General features: G+C 72.7%; 1 protein-coding gene across 5 annotated transcripts; it reads right to left on the bottom strand.

The window, feature by feature from the left end:
* Nucleotides 1-1,267: 1,267 nt before the first annotated feature.
* On the bottom strand, nt 1,268-16,446 carry NFIX (nuclear factor I X). Of its 5 annotated transcripts, none has more exons than XM_085045885.1 (10): nt 16,233-16,446; nt 9,656-10,187; nt 7,003-7,065; nt 6,613-6,687; nt 6,310-6,430; nt 5,687-5,820; nt 5,263-5,385; nt 4,857-4,916; nt 2,658-2,746; nt 1,268-1,415 (listed from the first exon to the last, which is right to left on the bottom strand). In XM_085045885.1, exons 1-10 carry the CDS (start codon nt 16,257-16,259, stop codon nt 1,401-1,403), a joined length of 1,239 nt encoding a protein of 412 aa, XP_084902011.1. In that variant the 5' UTR covers nt 16,260-16,446; the 3' UTR covers nt 1,268-1,400. The 5 variants fall into 5 exon arrangements, with proteins under 5 accessions (XP_084902011.1, XP_084902013.1, XP_084902009.1 ...); XM_085045883.1 differs by having other exon boundaries at nt 1,280-1,415; nt 4,857-5,023; nt 16,233-16,445; XM_085045884.1 differs by lacking the exon at nt 16,233-16,446 and adding an exon at nt 11,185-11,325 and having other exon boundaries at nt 1,280-1,415; nt 4,857-5,023.
* Between the last annotated feature and the right edge of the window lie 611 nt (nt 16,447-17,057).

Here is a 17,057-nt window from a genome sequence, read left to right as displayed (position 1 = left end):
GGGGGTCTAAGGCAAATGCGATTTTGGTCCATCTGACCCCAAAATCCGGGGGCCGGGTGGGGGAAGGGGGGGGTTGGACCCCCCAAAATCACCCCCGGGGGGGAGGGGGGGCCCATCCCGTCCCCCCCGACACCGAAATCAGCCGAAGGTGCAGAAAACCCCAAAATGAGCAAAATGCCCCCAAAATCTCGCCCCCCCCCCCGGCTGGACCCCCCTCCCCGCTCCCGGTGGTGGGAATTGGGGTCCCCGTGACCCCCCCGGAACGCGAATTCGGAGCAAAATTACCCAAAAACGATAAAAAAACATAAAACTGAGGGGAGGGGGGGGAGGCGCCCCCGATGGGTAAAACCAGGGAAAATTGGGGTTTTCACCCCAAAAAAGCACTTGGAGAGCGGGATGGGGGGAGGGGGCGGCAGGGAGAGACCCGAAAAGGGGGGGTTTGACCCCAAAAATGGAAGGCTGGACCCCGAGGGGGTTTGACCCTGGGGGAGGAGCACAACAGGAGGGTTTGACCCCAAAAAGGGAGATTGGAGCGAAAAACGGGGTGGGGAGGGGGCAAAATGGGAGGAGATCCCCAAAATGGGGGAGTCTGACCCAAAACGGGGGAGGAAGGGGTTTGACCCCAAACGGGGGTTTGACCCCAAACGGTTTGACCCCAACGGGGATTTGACCCCACAGGTTTGACCCCAACGGGGGTTGACCCCAAAACAGGGGTTTTGACCCCAAACGCGGGAGTTTGACCCCGGGGGGGGGAGGGGGGAGGGATCGGGGGGTAATTGCACTTAATTAAAAAAATGAGCGGGGAGGGGGGAAAGGGGGGGTTTGGGGGGGGGACCCCGAAGCCTGGGGAGGTCGGGGGGTGTCGGGGGGGGTGGGGGTGCGGTGGCCCCCCCGGCCCGGTCGCTGGCCTGCAGCGAGGGGATGCCCTGGCCGCGCGTGTGCGGAGCGAGTGCGAGTGCTGGTGCTGGGGGGGCACACGCGGGGGGCAGGGTTTTGGGGAGAGGCGAGTGGGGGCGATTTTTGTTTTAAGGGGGGCACACGCGCGTGGGGGTGCGACCCCCTCCCCCTCAGAGCCTCGGGTTTGCCCCCTCGATCTGCCCCGGGGGACCCTGTGTGTGCCGGGGGCGCGGGGGGGTTTTGGGGGGGACACATCAGAGGCCGAACCCTCATCCACGTCGTGGGGGTGGGGTGGGGGCCCCGGGGGCGGACGGCGGCGAGGATGGGGCGGGGGGCCGGGGATTTGGGGGAGGGGAAGGGGGCTGCGGCTTTTTTTTTTTTTGTCGGGTTTTTTTGTGTTTTTTGTGGGATTTTTGTGGGGTTTTTTTGTTTGTTTTTGTAATTTTTTTTTTTTTCGGTTTTTCTCCTTTTTCCGGGCGGTTTCTCCTCGTCCGGGGGCAGCGTCAGAGGAACCAGGACTGGGGGGAAACTGGGGTCAGCGAGGGGGCAGGACACAACCACAGACCCCTCCCCAGCCCTCCGCGACCCCCCAGGACCTCAAACCCCCCCTGGCTGGTTATAACCTCCCGATGCCCCGTGTTTGGGGGTCCCCAGGGTGGGGAGGGGGACACAACCCCCCTAGACCCCCCAGAATGGGGTGAGACCCCCTCAGAACCCCCTGAGGTGGGTGGGGGGCACAGCCCCGAACCCCCCCAGGATTCTCTGATCGGGAGACAAACCCAGACCCCCCAGACCCCCAAATCCCCGCAGTAGGGGCTGGGACCCCCGCCATGCTCAGGGGTCTCGGGCGGTGAAACACCTCAAGACCCCCAGGAGGGTTGGGGGTTCACCCCTCGCCCCCCAGGACCCTCAGGAGGGGTTGAGCCCCCAGCTCGGGGCTCCGGGGGTCCCCGCGGCCTCACCGCGAGCACATGGCCGGGGGGGGGGGAACACCCCCTCCCGCTAGGCTCCGCCCCCCCGCCGGAGCCGCCCCGCCATTGGCTGAGCCGCCGCCGCACCACCGCGCGCAGCCAATGGGATCGCGCCGTGCCGCCGCAGCGCCCGCAGCCTGCCAAGGCCGTGCCGGTGCCAGCCAATCAGCGCCGGCTCCGCCCCCTACTGCCTGACGGTGCCAGCCAATCAGGGCCCGCGCTGCTTGGCCCGCCGAGAGCCCCCATTGGCTGCCGGCCCTGGCCCCCCCGCATCCCATTGGCTCCGCGCCTCGCCGCGGTCCCGCGCCGGCGCCAGCCAATCAGCGGCCGGCGCCGCAGGGCAGGCAGCCAATCGGGCGTCGTGCCACGGGGCCGGGGGGGCCAATGGCGACCCCGCTGGGGTGGCTCGGCCACGCCCCCCTTTGTCCCCGCGGTGATGTCACCTCGGGGGCGTGGCCGGGGGCTGGGGGGGGTGGGGGGAGCCTTGGGGTCCAGGGGACCCCCAGGTGTGCTCGGGGGACACTCAGGTGTGCTCGGGGGACCCCCAGGTGTGCTCGGGGGACACTCAGGTGTGCTCGGGGGACACTCAGGTATCCGAGGGGGGTCAGGGGTCAAAGGAGGTGACCCAAAACTCTGGGAGGAGCTGCCAGGCTTGCAGGGGGCACTCAGGGGGTCTCAGACAGCCGGGGGGTGACCCCAGGTGGCCAGCGAGGCGCCCCAGGTGTGCGGGAGGGGCGCAGGGAGGGTCCAGGGGAGGTCCCAGGTGGGGGACAAGGGGCGTGGCCGTACCTGCTGCTGGGGGAGGGTCAGAAAGTTGCCGTCGCGGGGTCCGAGGCCGACAAGGCGGGGGGCAGCGGCGGCGCCTGACGCTGCGAATGCTGCGGGGAGAGCGGGCTCAGCCCGGCACCGCCCCGCGGGGACAGCCGGGGGACACGCGGGGGTGCCACACCCTCCCCAGGTGTGCCACACCCCCCCAGGTGTGCCACACCCTCCCCAGGTGTGCCACACCCCTCCCCAGGTGTGCGGAGCCGGGCCGGGGGGCACACCGCAGTGAGAGCCCCCCGTGCTCCATCCCCCCGTGCTCCATCACACCTGCGCGAGGTGACGAGCCCCTCCCCCCCCCGGACCCCTCCCCACCGAGTACTCACCTGTGCGGACCCCCCCGCTGCCCCAACCCCGCCCTGGGACCCCCAGGATGGAGCGGGAAGGACCATCCAGGTGTCCCCTGCCCTCGGGGGGACCCAGGTGGGTCCGGGCCCGGGATCCCCCCACCCGCCCCGCCCCCCGCAGCGAAAATGGGGTAAAAAGGAGGGGAAATGGCGAAGGAACCGGGCTGGAATGGGGGGAGGGGGATGAGGCGCCGGGCCGGTGACAGCGATGACGATGCAGGTGATGATGCACGGGCAGCCGGGCCGGGCGGGGGCACCTGTCACCTGGGGCACCCGCGTCCTGTCAGCTGCCCTGGGGCACCTCGGGGACACCCCGGGCAGCTCCTGTCACCTCGGTCACCCCCTGTCTCCTGTCCCGGGGGCACCTCAGGGACCCCCCGGGCAGCCCCTGTCACCTGGGTCACCTCTCGTCACCTGTCTTGGGGGCGCCTCGGCGTCTTTCCCGGGCAGCCCCTGTCACCTGCTGTCCCCCCGGTCCTGTCACCTGCCGCAGGGGCATTCCAGGGTCACCGGGGTCACCCTGTGCAGGTCACCCCAAGGCGGCTGCTGGCAGCGACCCTGAGGTCCCCAACTGCCACCTGCACTGTGCTGCACCCCACTGCTCTGCACCCCACACTGGGCACCTGCACCCCCCTGCTGCACCCCCCCGGACCCCAAAAACGCACCCCACTGCGCCCCACAGCTGGGCACCCCGCACCTGTCTGCACCCACAGCTGGGCACCCCACACCTGGGTACATCTGCACCTGTCTGCACCCACAGCTGGGCACCCCACACCTGTCTGCACCCCGCACCTGTCTGCACCCCACACCTGGGCACCCCACACCTGGGCACACCTGTACCTGTCTGCACCCACACCTGGGCACCCCGCACCTGTCTGCACCCACACCTGGGCCCCCCCGCCCCTCCTGCGCCCCCTGCCGGGCCCCCCTGCCCCCCGCCCCCCACGGCCAGGGCCCGGCTGCGGGCGCAGTGGGTGCCGTGGGGTGCCGTGGGGCGCAGTGGGGTGCAGTGGGGCGCAGTGGGGCACTTACGGGGTGCGGCGGGGGCTCCGCCCGGGGGGCCGCTGGGGGCTTTGGGCTCCGGCGGGGGCAGGGGCAGGGGTCGGGCCAGGGGGGCCCCCGCAGCCCCCCCGGCCCGGCCCTGCGCCCCGCACGGCTGCAACGAGAACACGGTGACGGGCACCGGGGACCGCCGGGACCCCCGGGCCTGGGCGGGGCGGGGGGCAGTGGCACGGGGCGGGAGGGAGGGGTCGGGACGGGGGAGGTTGGGGTCGGGGTCCTGCAGCCCCTCGCACCCCGCACGGGGGGTCTCCAGGCGGGGGGTTCCGTGTCCTTCCATGGGGATCCCCCGTCGGGAGGTCCCCGGTGGGAGTTCCCCAGGCTGGGAGTCCTCAGCCGGGACGTCCCCAAGCGGGGGATCTCCATGTTGGGGTCCCCAGGTGGCAGTTCGGGGGGTCCCCGTCACCCCCTCCTGGCTGCGGCCAGCGCGGCCGCCTGGACTCATTTGCATACAGACCCCGCCCACTGAAGGTATATTTGCATACAGGCTCCGCCCCTCTCGCATTATTTGCATGACGGCCTCCTATTCGCTCTCCGATACACTAATTTGCATAAATCCCCACCTCCTCGGCCTCATTTGCATCCGGGAGGAGACGCCCCGCCTCCTGCGCCTCGTTCTGAGCCAGGCCCCGCCCCCGGGGCTCTCCCCGCCGGGGCGTCCCGCTGTCCCCTCGTGTCCCCTCGTGTCCCCTCGTGTCCCCGCGACCCCCGGGCCTTCCCCACGACCCCCGGGCCGCCCCCGCGCCCGTCCCCGCCGCACCTGGGGGCCCTGGGCGGCGCCGTCGGCGCAGACGAACTGGACGAAGTCCTTGAGCGAGTCCTGCCCGTGGTGGTAGCGGATGGTGGGGTGGGCGAAGTAGGGGCTCGACTGGGGCAGGAGGGACCCCGACGGGAAGTGCAGCGCCGAGGCCGTGGCCCGCGGGCTGCCTGCAGGGACCCTCAGCGCCAGCGCCGGCGGCCACGGGACCCCCGGCGGCCACGGGGAAACCCCCCCGGGCCGGACCGACCCGCGCCCGTCCGTCCGTCCGTCCGTCCGTCCGCCCGCGCTCAGGGACATCCCCCCGCCCCCGGCCCGCCCCGCCCAGGGTCACCCAGCAGCCCCCCGGGGCCACCCCGAGCAGCGGGAACGGGGCGGGGGAAGGGGGTCCGGGGGTGTGGGGTCTCACCGGGGCGGACGCCGGCCAGGACGGGCAGGGGGTGGTGGCCGAAGGCCATGCGGGGCGCGGCCCCGTGCCCCGACAGGGCGCTGCAGAAATCCAACTTCCCCGACTTCTTCAGCGCCGCCGGGCCTGGGGGGGCCAGGGGGTCGGGGGGGGGCAGCCGGACCCCAGCACCCCCACACCTCCCCTCCCCAGACTCCTCCCCGTGCGCCCCCAGACCCTCCCGGCACAGACCGGCCCTCCCCGGTGCCCCCCCGTGCCCCCCTGCACGCCCCGAGCCTCCCCGTTACCCTCCATGTCCCCTCGCAGTGTCCCTCCCGACGTCCCCTCGTCCCCTTCCTGGGGTCATCTGTCCCCAGGAGCCCCCGCCGTGTCCCCCCCTTGTCCCCCCAACGCTCTCGCGCCCCCAAGCCCCCCATGTCTCACCCACCGGTGTCAACGTCCCCCCCCCAGGGCCCCTGGCTGCTGCCGGGGGCTGGGGACCTCCCCGGCCCAGGGTAGAAGACGTCGTCCCCGGGACCCTCCAGGTCCCCCTCGTCCAGCGCCTTGGGGCGCTTCGGGCCACTGTGGGGACAGGAGTGTCACCTCTGGGGTCGGGAGTGTCACCCCAAGAGGTGTCCAGGGGAGCTCAGGGGTCCCAGCACCGTCCCCATAGGACCCAGCTGTCCAGAAGGGTCAAAAGGGGAGCCTCGGGGGTCCCAGGAGCTCTGTGGGGTGCAAAGGAGAACCCCCAAATCCCAGGGTTTGGGGTGTTCTGGGGGTCCCAGGGAGCTGAGGAGCCCCTGGGGGGAACTCCTCAAGATGGGGGGGCTGGATGGGTGGTAAACCCCCAAATGGGGGGCTCAGGCAGGGTCTTGGGGGTCCAAGGAGCTTGTGGGGTGCAAGGGAGAACCCCCAGACTCCAAGGTTTGGGTTATGCTGGGGGTCCTGGGGAGTTGAGGAACCCCTGGGGAGGGGAACACCCCAAAAATGGGGGATCAGGATGGGGCAGCACCCCCAAATAGGGGCCCTGGGGGTGTCCAGAGGGTCCCAGGGGGTTGGGGGTCCCAGTACCTGGCAGTGGGGGGCCCCAGGGGCCGGCGGCCGAGGGCGACGGGGCTGATGTTGTAGTAGCCCCCCGGGCTCTCCAGGTCGGCCAGCGAGAAGTTGGGGCCCGATGCCGTGGCCACGGGGGCTGGGGGGACACAGGGGACACGTGGGGGACCCACGCAGGGTCACCCCCCCTTCCCGAGCCACCCCGCGGCTCTGTGTCCCCACTGCCCCCCATTCCCCCAACCCCCTGTCCCCATGTGCCACCCCGAGCTCTGTCCCCTCCCCATGTCCCCCCGGTGTCCTCCTTCCCGTGTCCCCACTTACTCTGGGACACCCTCACCAGCTCCGTCACGTTCCAGACACCCGACGTCACGAAGCAGTCCTGGAAGGTCAGGTGCCCTGGGGACAGGGGGACACGGGGGTGACTTGGGGGTGACAGGGGGGTCACGGGGCTGGCGGGACACGGAGGACATCAGGGGACATGGGGACAAAGTGCGCTGGGGGTGCAAAGAGTTGAACTGGGGACACTGCAGGGGACACTGAGGACACAAGGGGGACACTGAGGATATTGGGGGACACTGAGGAGGACACTGAAGGGGACACTGAAGGGAACACTGGGGACAAGGGGCACTGCGGGGGGGCACAGAGACGACACGGGGGGGAAGGCAGAGGGCACCGCGGGGACACCGGGGGACACGCTGAGGCGACACTCACCGTTGGGCAGTGGTTTGATGTCCGCATCTCCCTGGGGGTTGGAGCTGTCCGATTGTCCGGAGTCTGGGGGGAGGGAGCGAAGAGAAGGGGTCAGGCCCGGACACGGGGGTGTCCCCCCCTCCCGCCGCGTCCCCCCGACCCCAGGGACCCCGCGATGCCCCGGGGGAGGGGCAGCCCCGCCGCCCCGCCGGTCCCGCCGCTGAAGGGCCCCTTGTTCCCGCGGGGTCGTTCGAGGTGAGCGCCCGCCGGGGCCGCGCCAGCGCCCGCAGCCCCCCCGGGGGAACCCGCCGGCCGTTCCCCCCGACCCCGAGCCCGGGCAGGACCCAGGAGTGGGGGTGTCACCCCCCCGCGCCCCCCGGGCGGCCGCGCACCCCTCGGCCAGGTGATGGGGGGGAGCGCAGCCGGCGCTGGGGGCCGGGGGGGGTCGGGGCTGGCAGGGGGCCGGGCCGGGGGGGGCCGGGGGCCGCCGTGGGGCCGGGCCGGGGGCCAGGAATGCGCTGGCCCCCCGCCAACGGGCAGCGCCAACAAAGCGCCCATTGTCTGTGCCGAGCGGGGGGGGCACCCGGACGCCTGGGTTCCCCCCCCCACCGGCATCCCCCCCCCGACCCCGGCCCTGCCCCCCCCGTCTGCCCCCCACACCTGGGAACCCCCCCGGAACTCCCATCCCATGGGAATGGCTGTCCCACCCCCCTGTGCCCCCCCGGCCCGCACGCCTGAGCCCCCCCGGTGTCCCCACGGGGGTCGCGGGGCTCTGTTTGTGTCCCCCCCACCCCCCCAGGAGGGGACAGAGGCGTCCGAGAGGGGGAGGGGCAAAGGGACAGCCCCCCCATCCCCGTCCCGGTGGTGACCCCGCCGTGTCACCCCGCGGGGGGGTCAGGGGTCAGTGGGGCACGTGCGGGGTCGCGACCTCGGCTGGGGGGGTGGGAATGGGGTGCGACCCCCCCCACCTCACCGCCCACCCCCACGCCGGGTCTTCCCGTAGCCCCCAGACTCCCCCAGCCCCATTTTGGGGTTTTCTGCACCCCATCCCGCCTCACCCCCCCGGCTCCAGCGCCCCCCAGCCCCAGCGAGTCCCCCCAGTGTCCCCCCGGCCCCAGCCTGGGGGGGGGGCAGGTGCTGCTGGGCAGCTGCGCCCCAACCCCCCCGCGGGGTGTCCCCCCCCTGCACCTGCGTCCCCAACCTTGGGGGGGGAGCAGCACCTGGGCAGCCCCCGCAGCCCACCTGGAGCCCCCCGCCCCCCAAAGACCCCCATGGCTGCACCCCGACCCCCCAGACCTGCCTGGAACCCCCGCCTCGCCCTGTCCCCATGTCCCCTCCCACCCCGCGTGTCCCCCCAGGGCTCTCCAGCCATGTCAGAGCCCCCCAGAGTGAACCTGGACCCCTCCGCTGGGGAAGGGGACCCCGATGTCACCAAGTGTCCCCCCAGCGCACATGGGTGTGCAAGGGGCAGCTCGGGGGGGACACGCCGGGGGTGGTGGCGGCCGGGGGGGGCTGTGAGGGTGGCGGGGGGGGTGTGACACACCTTGTCACGGGGGTCCCGGCTCGGGGCCGGGGGGTCCCCCCAGCGCGAGGGTCCCGGCTGGGGCCGCGGTGCCGCAGAGCGTTTTGGGTGCCAACAAGCGCCGCCATCTTACGTGCAAGGGGGGGTTGGCACCGAGCCCCCCCCGGCCCGCGGCAGCCAAAGGGCCCCCGGCGTGGGGAGGGGGCGGGGGGCGCGGGGGGGCTGCCGGGGGGGGGGCCGGGGCTGCTCGCGGGGCCTCGTGCCGCGCACGGGGGCACCGTGCCAACCGGGGCCATTTTGGCGGCGCCGGGTGGGAGCAGCGTTTGGGGGATTTGAGCCCCGGCAGCTGGGCCGGGGGGGGAACTGGGGGGCGCGGGAGGGGCGCAGGACCCCCCCGTGGGTGTGCTGGGTCTGCTGTGCAGGCGTGGAGGGGGGATTTGGGGAAGGGGACAGATAAGCACCCCCCAAAGCGCCTCCTTTGCCCTCAGCGCCCGGGAAGCACCGAGGCATCCAGGAGCACCGCAGCGACCCAAAATGCCTCCTTTCAGCCCCAAAATTCCCCCTCAGCGCAGCAGGAATGGCGGGCAGGGCTGAGCGGCCGGGCTGGGGTCCCCTGACACGCACACAGGGGGTGTCCCCCCCTCACACGGGCATGTGCCCCCCGCCTCAGCTGCCTTTGCACACACGTGTGACACCCCCAGCCCCGCACTCACACACGTGTGACCCCACCCGTTCCCGTGTGCACACGCGTGTGACCCCCAGCCCCATATGCGGCACACAGACCCCCCCGGGCACGAGGGGCTTTGCCCACCACGGCACAGATCGGTGCCCGCAGCACGGATCCCCCGGTGCCCGGCACGGCTCCGCGCCCATCCCGGTGCCAATCCCGGCGCCATCCCGGCCCCGCTCCCGGTGCCCATCCTGGCACGCGGGCTTGGCACGCGGCGCCGGGCGCGCGGCGCGTGCGTTGGCACTCGGCGCGGCTTTGTGCGAGCGAGGCCGGCCGGGGACGCCCCAGGTGGGGCCGGGGGTCCTGGGGGGGCTGCGGGTGGCCGCGTGGAGCCCCCGGCGAGGCGCCAGGGCATCGGACGGGGGGTGGACGCCATCCCCAAAGCCGGGGCTCGGCGCCGTCTCCGCGCCGGCCGCACTCACCTGGCGCGTGGACGAAATACGCCAGGTACAGGTCGAGCTCCTTGATGGTGACCCCGATGTGGTGGGGCTGGACGCACAGGCCGGGGCTGGCGCACTGGGGCGCCTTGGCCAGGCGCTCGCCGTCGGTGCTCTCCAGCGGGACGCCCTTGAAGAGGATGACCATCACCAGGTCCAGGCGCCACACCTTGTCGGCCTGGCGCAGGCAGTCGATGCGGCGGATCTTGCCCTTCTGGTCGGGGTTGGAGAGGACGCAGCACGGCGCCTTCTTGCCGGTGACGGACAGCACGAAGTCCTCGCGGCACTCGGGCCGGATGTCCTTGCGCAGCTTGGCCAGGAGGCGCGAGGCCCATTTCTGCTTGACCTCCGGCTTCTCGCCCAGCAGCTCGTCCTTGACGGCGCGTTCCTCCTCCTTGGACATCCGCTTCTCGTGCTTCTTGAAGTACTTGCGCTTGCGGGCCTGGAGGTTGAACCAGGTGTAGGAGAAGGCCCGGACGTGGGGCAGCAGCGCCTCGATGAAGGGGTGGAACTCATCCTGCACAGGGGCACAGGCACGGGCTGGGGTGGCGGCCGTGGGGTGGCCGCAGAGCCCCGGCGGGGACAGACCCACGCAGGGACCGTCGCCGTTCCCATCCCCATCCTCATCCTCTGGGGACCGGGAGTGTGAGGTCTGGAGGACCCCAGTAGCCCCATGGGGGACCCCGGCAGTCCCAGCCCCGTGGGGACACCGGCAGTCCTGGCCCCGCGGGGATACGCCGGGTTCCCGGTGCCCGGGTGGCTCCGGGGAAGAGGTGGCTGCCGGCCCGGCGGGGCTCCCGCGTGGCTGGAGCGGGGACGGCTCAGAGCTTGTCCCAGTCCTGTCCCTGTCCCCGGTGTCACCACAGCCCTGTGCCCGGCACTGGCACAGCCCCGTTCCCGGTGCCAGCACAGCCCCGTTCCCGGTGCCAGCACAGCCTCATCCCGGTGTCACCGCAGCGCCGTTCCCAGTGTCACCGCAGCCCCGTCCCCGGTACTGCCACAGCCCCATCCCCGGTGCCACCACAGCCCCGACCCTGATGCCAGCACAGCCCCATCCCCGGTGTCACCGCAGCCCCATCCCCGGTGCCACCACAGCCCCATCTCCGGTGCCACCACAGCCTCATCCCCGGTGCCACCACAACCCCGTCTCCGGGACAGCCACAGCCCGGTCCCCCGTCTCAACACAGCCCCGTCCCTCCCCGATCGTTCCCATCCGGCTCCCGGTGATCCTCCTGCTGCCGTCGGGACTCGGCCGTCCCGGTCCCCAGCGCCTGTCCCTGTCGCCAGCCTCATTCCCGCTGCCACCGATCTCCGTCCCCAGCGGTCCTCGGTGCCACCTCCGTCCCCTGTCTCCACCGCCAGCGCCTCTTTTCCCCATCCCTTCTCCCCGCTCCGCGCTGCCGCCGCTCCCCGGCCCCATCCCGGCCGCTGTCGCAGTCCCCGGTGCCACCAGTGCCTGTCCCCGGTCCCCAGCCCGGCCCCGCCGCTCCCGGCCCGGCCCGTCCCGTCCGTACCATCGCGGCGGCTCATCCCGGCCGTAGGCAGCTGCCAGTCGGGCCCCGGCGGGGCAGAACCGGGGGCGACAGACGGGGACGGGGGGCTCAACCGGAGATGGGGGGGAAGGGGTTAACGGGGACTACCGGGAAGGGGGGGCGGGTCCGGGGGTGCGGACCTTGCGGGGGGAACGCTCAGGTATCGGGGATCCCGGTTACCGGGGGATGGAATGGAGGAGCGGAGGTCCCGGTTGGCGGGACAGCGCAGCTGCCGGGGAGTCCCGGTTACCGGGCGATGGTGCGGGGGGTCCCTACCGGGGAGAGACCCCGCTGCGGGGGATGCTGTCGGGGGGTCCCTGCCGGGGCGGGAGTGTGTGTGAGTGCGGGCAGGGGGTCCCGGTTTTTTGGGAGGGTGTCCCTGTCGGGGGGTCCCGGAGCCGCCGCCGCCGCGGGCGCGGAGCGCGCGGAGCCGCCGCGGCCCCTTTTGGCACCGGGACCGGCGCGGCGGCGGCCAATGGGAGCGCAGCGCGCGGGGGGAGTGCCCTCCCCATTGGCCGGGAGGGCGGGGGGCGTGGATCGGGGGCGTGGTTTGGCGGAAGGGGGCGTGGCCCGGTGGGGGGGCGAGTGTGCCCCGCGCGCGCCCCGCGTGTGCAACGCGCGTGCAACGGGGGGACCCCGGGGGGGGGGAGGGAGGGGAGCCAGGCGGGGGGGGGCTGAACCCCCGGGGGGCTTCACCAAAACCCCGCGGTTTCGCCCCAAAAATCCACACGCTGGGCGATGGGGGGGGGTCCTGTTGCGGCCCCTCGTGCGAGTGCAAAACCCTCGTGCAAAAAGCCTCGTGCAAAGGGGTCGAGCGAGGACGTCTCTGGGGCGGGGGCTGTTCCCAGGGGTCTCGCTCTGCCCCCCCAGCCCCGCCGCCCCCGCCACCGGCGCGGGAAGGCCCCGGATTTGGCCGCTTGCCCCAGCCCCGTGGCGGCCCCAGCGCGGAATGGCCCAAACCCGACGTTTCTGCCCCCAAAATCCCGGACGCGGCACTCGGAGCCAACGCTTTTCCCCCTTCCCACCCCCCCGGTAATTAAATCCCTCTGTGCAAAGGAAAGAAACCAAAATTTGGGCGTTTCGGCAGCGGGGCTGGGCAGCGGCTCCCGCCCAGCCCCAAACCTCGCGGTTTTCAACCCAAAGCCGCAGCGGGGAGGTTTTTTTGGGGGGGCTGAGGATGGTGGTTGAGCCCCCCCTGCCCCACAGTCCCTCCCCACTGGCCGTACAGGACCCCAGCGGCCAGGCCCAGCAGCATCCTCCTGGCACGGGGTGGGCACTGGGACACCTGGGACCCCTCCGGACACCTGAGACCCCTCCGGACATCTGGGACCCCTCCCGGCCACCTGAGTGACCCCCAGCGAGGCCATCCCGGGGGTCAGGCTGGCTCAGGTGGACAGGGGTCAGCGGCCCGAACACCTCAGTCCCCACCAAAGCCGCGGCACAGACAAAGAGCCACCGGCTGCGGTGACACCGCCCGGACACCTGGTCCCCTCCCCAACGCCTGGGACCCCTCCCGGCCACCTGGGACCCCTGCCCGCCCTGCCCGCAGCACAGGCGCTGCCGTGGAAGCATCCGGAGGCTCAAGGCCCGCGTTCCGCGTGGCCACCGCGGTCGGTGGCCGGGCCGGGGTCCCGGGGCGGGCACGGGGGTCGGTGCCGAGGCGGGGTCCGGCGCCGGTGCCGCGGTGCTGCCATTGGCTGCGCCGGCCCCGCATTGAGCCGCAGTCTCGGGCGAAGCCACGTCGCCGCGTCCGCAGCTGCGAGCGCCCGGCAAAGCGCCAGCGCGGCGGCAGGGGGGGCGGCGCCGGATCGGGAGGGAAAAGCCCAGAAAAAACAGAAAAGAGGGAAAAAAAGACAAAAAAAAAAAAAAGGCAAAAAAAAAAATAAAGGAAGAAAAAAAAAAAATCCAAACCAACCAACCCCCCCCTCGCCCCCCCCCGCCCCGGCAGCGCCCGCCCTCCCGCGCCGCTGCCAGCTCCCCCCGGCCCTCGGCTTCGCCGCGAGAGAAAACAGCCCGAAACAGCCGGAATTGCCGCCAAAAATCCCCCCGGCGGCCCCTGACGCCGCTGCCAAGACCCTCCCGTGTGTGGGGAGGGGGGGAGGAGGGCAGCCGAGGGGGGTGGGAGCGAGCGAGGGGTGTCCTGGACCCCCGGGCGGGGAGGGAGGGAGGCCCACGAGGGACCCCGGTGTCCGGGGGGGACCTTGGCGTCCAGGTGGCCTCGGAGAGAACGTGCCGGATGGTTCTGGCAGGGGACCAGGCAGCTGAGAAGGGGGAACCCGGGCGTTTGGGGGGCACCCCGGCATCGGGAGAGGAGTGTGGCGTCGGGGGGGGATGGTGGCACTCGGGGGGGGGCCCTGGCATTCGGGGGGGGCCCGGGCTGAGCAGAGGAAGCGCCCGCCCGGCCCTGCCCGCAGCCACGTGGAGCATCCAGGCGTCCGGGCGGCTCGAGGGGAACCCGGGCATCCGCCCCCCCTCCTTCCCCCCGCTCCGAGCCGGGACCCCGACATCCGGGCCGTGCCGGGGGGGGCGCGGGGGGGTCCCGGGCGGCACGGCGGGGGCAGCGGCGGCGGCTGCAGGCGGTGCCGCAGAGCGCGGGGCCGATCGATGCGGTTTGGCACCGCTGGACCGCGGCGGCCGGGCGTTCCCCGCCCTCCCCCGGCCCCGCTCCCTCCCCAGCGCGGACCCCGCGGCTCGGCCCCCCCCGTGGATCCGTGCCAGCCCGGGCCGGGGGGGCCCCGCGGTGCTGCGGCGTCCAAGAAAGCTTTTTGTGGCCCATCAATAATTCAGGGCCCCCCCGGCCCGGCCAAGGGCTCCTCCATTATTGATGCCGCCAGCGACCGGGGGGACACGGGGGGGACACGGGGGGGACACGGGGGGACACGGGGGGACACGGGGAGGGGGTTCGGTCGAGCACAGCGACACGGGGGTGCGGCGGCGCCGGGCGCACGCACACGCAGAGCCACGCGTGTGCAAGGGTCACCCGCGCGCCGCACGTCCCACCCCGGCGTGTCCCCCACGCGTGTCACCCGCCACGGGCTCGCGCACGGCGGGGGGGTGGTGGTGCCTCCCCCTGCCCCGATTGCATCAGCCGCGGTTTGGGGGGCACAGGGCCATCGCACACGCCTGGCACGCGGCTCGGATGTGCCACACGCCTGGCACACGCGTGTCACACACCTGAGATGGCCACGCACGCGTGTCACGCACACGGCGCCCGTGCAAGCGCGGCTGCCACGTGTGCACGGCGGCTGTGTGTGCCAACGCGTGACACGCGTGGGCTGCCAGCTCTGTGTCCTTGTCACACCTGTGCCCTGTCACGTGCGTGTCACACCCGCACCCCGTCACACGAGTGTGTCACACCTGCGCCTTTTCACCGATGCACGTCACGTCTGTGCCCCTCCACACGTGTGTGTCACACCTGTGCCAGGCGCGGCTCCTGCCAGCCCCGCGCCGCAGCCAGGGGCTGATGATGCTCTCGGCTGTCACCTCCCGCAGCCACCGGGGCAGTGGGAGGGGGCTGGGGGTGTCCCCACCCCGCAGGTCACCCGGGTGGTGACAGCAGAGGTGACGTCGGGACGGTGCCAGCGGCCCGAGTCGCCCGGGGACGGGCAGAGGGTGGCTCTGTGCGGCGGGGAGGGGACACGGTGGGTCCCCGAGGGACATGGTGGGGACATCAGGGACATGGGGGGGATGCAGAGGGATGCAGGGGGGAAGGTGGGAGGACACGGGAGGACCCTGAGGGACACGGAGGGGATGCGGGGGGACCGTGGCCCAGCGAGCGGCGGTGGCACCGAAAGCCAGAGCCCGGGGCTTCCCCACGGAGGCCAGACTCGCTGCCAGGGACACCGGGGGACACCGACGGACACCGGCCGGTGCCGCACCAACGCCAGCCCGTGCCCGGCTGTCCCAAGGCCGTGACAACTCCCGCTCCGGGCGCTCCCGAAATGCACCGGTGGCACCGGCCCAAAACCGCCCCGCCGGGGAAAAGGGCGGCACGAGGGGAGAACACGCGTGTGCCAGGCGCGAGGCCGGGGGCGCGCACACGCGTGTGAGTGGGGGGGGGCGCGGGCACACGCGTGTGCGCGGGCACGGGCTGGGTGTGCGGCAGGGGCACACGCATGTGCGCTGGCGTGTCGCTGGCGCGTGCACACGCGTGTGCGGGGCGGGCGCCGAAGCTGCGAGAAGCGCCGCTGGCCGTCGGCCCAGACGCAACCGGCCGCCAAAACCGCCCCGAAAAGCGGGAGAAAAGGGCAACGCCGGGGGGGGGCAAGAGCAACGCTCGGCACCGGGGGAAAACCGGGCCGCCCCGCAAACCGCGCTGGGGGGAGCACACCGGGGGCAGCCCGGGACAGCGCGGGGGGCAGAGACCCCTATAGGGACCCCCGTGCCGCAGCCCCCGAGTTGTGCCCCCACCCCGAGAAGCGCCCGATGTCGCTCCTCCCCGCGCGTTCCCCAAAATCGGAGTCACGGCTCCCGCCGACCCGCCGCGACCCCCCGGCAGCCCCCCCAGAACGAGGCGTCCCCCCGATTTGCTGTCCCCGCGGGGTTTTGATCTCGTCAGCCCCCCAGAGTCGCCCCCCGGAGCCTCCCGGCCGCGCTCTGACGAACCCCGCTCCGGGGCCGGGATCCCGCCCGTCCCGGGGCCGCGAAACCCCCGTGGTACCGGCGGCCCCGTCCCGCGGAGGGCCGCACCGAACCCCCCAGCACCCCCCGGGGGCACCCCGGCGGCAACGGAGCTCCGCGGCGGAACCGGACCGCACCGAGGCAGAACCGGGAGCGCCCGCGCCGGGAACCCGACCGGGGCCGCTCCGGGACGGCAGCCCCGGACCAGCCCGATCCCGGTCCCTGCAGCCGCCGCTGCTCCGGGAGGTACCGGCGACCGCGGACGGGTCGCACCCCCACCCATCGCACCCCAATTTTGGGAGGCAGAAGCCAATGGCGGCGCACCGATATCCCCCCTTCCCTCCCTCCCTCCCTCCGCCGCTGCCGTTACCGGGCGCCTCCCGGTCGCGGCCCCCCCGGCCCGGCCGTACCTGGGTGAGGCAGTACGGGGAGTACATGGCGGCGGTGTCAGCCGCGGCGGGGCATGGCGGGGGGCTCCGGGGCTCCGGGGGGTGCCGGCGTGCCGGGGGGTCCCGGGGGTCCCGGTGTCGGCGGCGCGCGGGGAAAGTTTTGCCCGAAGTTGGCGCCCGCCGCACTTTTGCCGCGGGAAGCGCGCGCCGGCCACGCCCACCGGAGAGGCCACGCCTCCTTAGCGACACGCCCCGACCCCGAGGACACGCCCACCGCGGGTTGGGACCGCCCCTCGCTCAGAGGACACGCCCATTGTGTCACAAGCCACGCCCGTGTCGGGATGGAGCGTGGGGGACACGAGGGAACACTCGGGGACACGGAGGGACACGCGGGACAGGGGGGACACGTGGAGGACACGGGGGGCTCACAGGAGGACATGGGGACACACGGGGACACCGGGAACGTGGGGGACATGAGGGACACGTGGGGGGACATGGGGTGGCCGCCACCCCCTTTGCACCGTGGCTGTGACCCTGCAAGGCCGAGAGCCGCTGTGGGTCCCCACAGGTGACAGTGACAGCAGCGGTGGCAGTGCTGAAGGTGACATCATGCAGTGACCGCAGTGGTGACCGCGGTGTGACGGTGGCAGTGCCAAGACAATGACAGGTCCAGTGCCAGTGGCTGTGTGGTGACAGTGACAGTGTCAATGGCACAGCCACAGTGCCGTGGGGTGGTGACAGTGCCAGTGCCATGGCGGTGCGGGTGACACTGGCAGCGACACGGTGATGGCAGCGACACGGTGATGGCAGTGGTGGTGACAGTGCCGTGGTGGTGCGGGTGACATT

Source organism: Lichenostomus cassidix, unplaced genomic scaffold (genome assembly GCF_008360975.1).
Source record: "Lichenostomus cassidix isolate B80296 unplaced genomic scaffold, HeHo_3.0 HiC_scaffold_39, whole genome shotgun sequence".
Taxonomy (NCBI): Eukaryota; Metazoa; Chordata; class Aves; order Passeriformes; family Meliphagidae; genus Lichenostomus; species Lichenostomus cassidix.
This window is presented reverse-complemented; position numbering and strand designations above follow the sequence as displayed.

Coding starts and splice junctions, on each gene's coding strand:
- NFIX (XM_085045883.1), bottom strand. CDS start 16,259: ATGTACTCCCCGTACTGCCTCACCCAG. Junction 7,066..9,655: donor GTATTTCGTCCACGCGCCAG/GTGAGTGCGGCC, acceptor CCCTCCCCCCAG/ACTCCGGACAATCGGACAGC. Junction 5,024..5,262: donor CCTGGCCGGCGTCCGCCCCG/GTGAGACCCCAC, acceptor GGGTCCCTGCAG/GCAGCCCGCGGGCCACGGCC.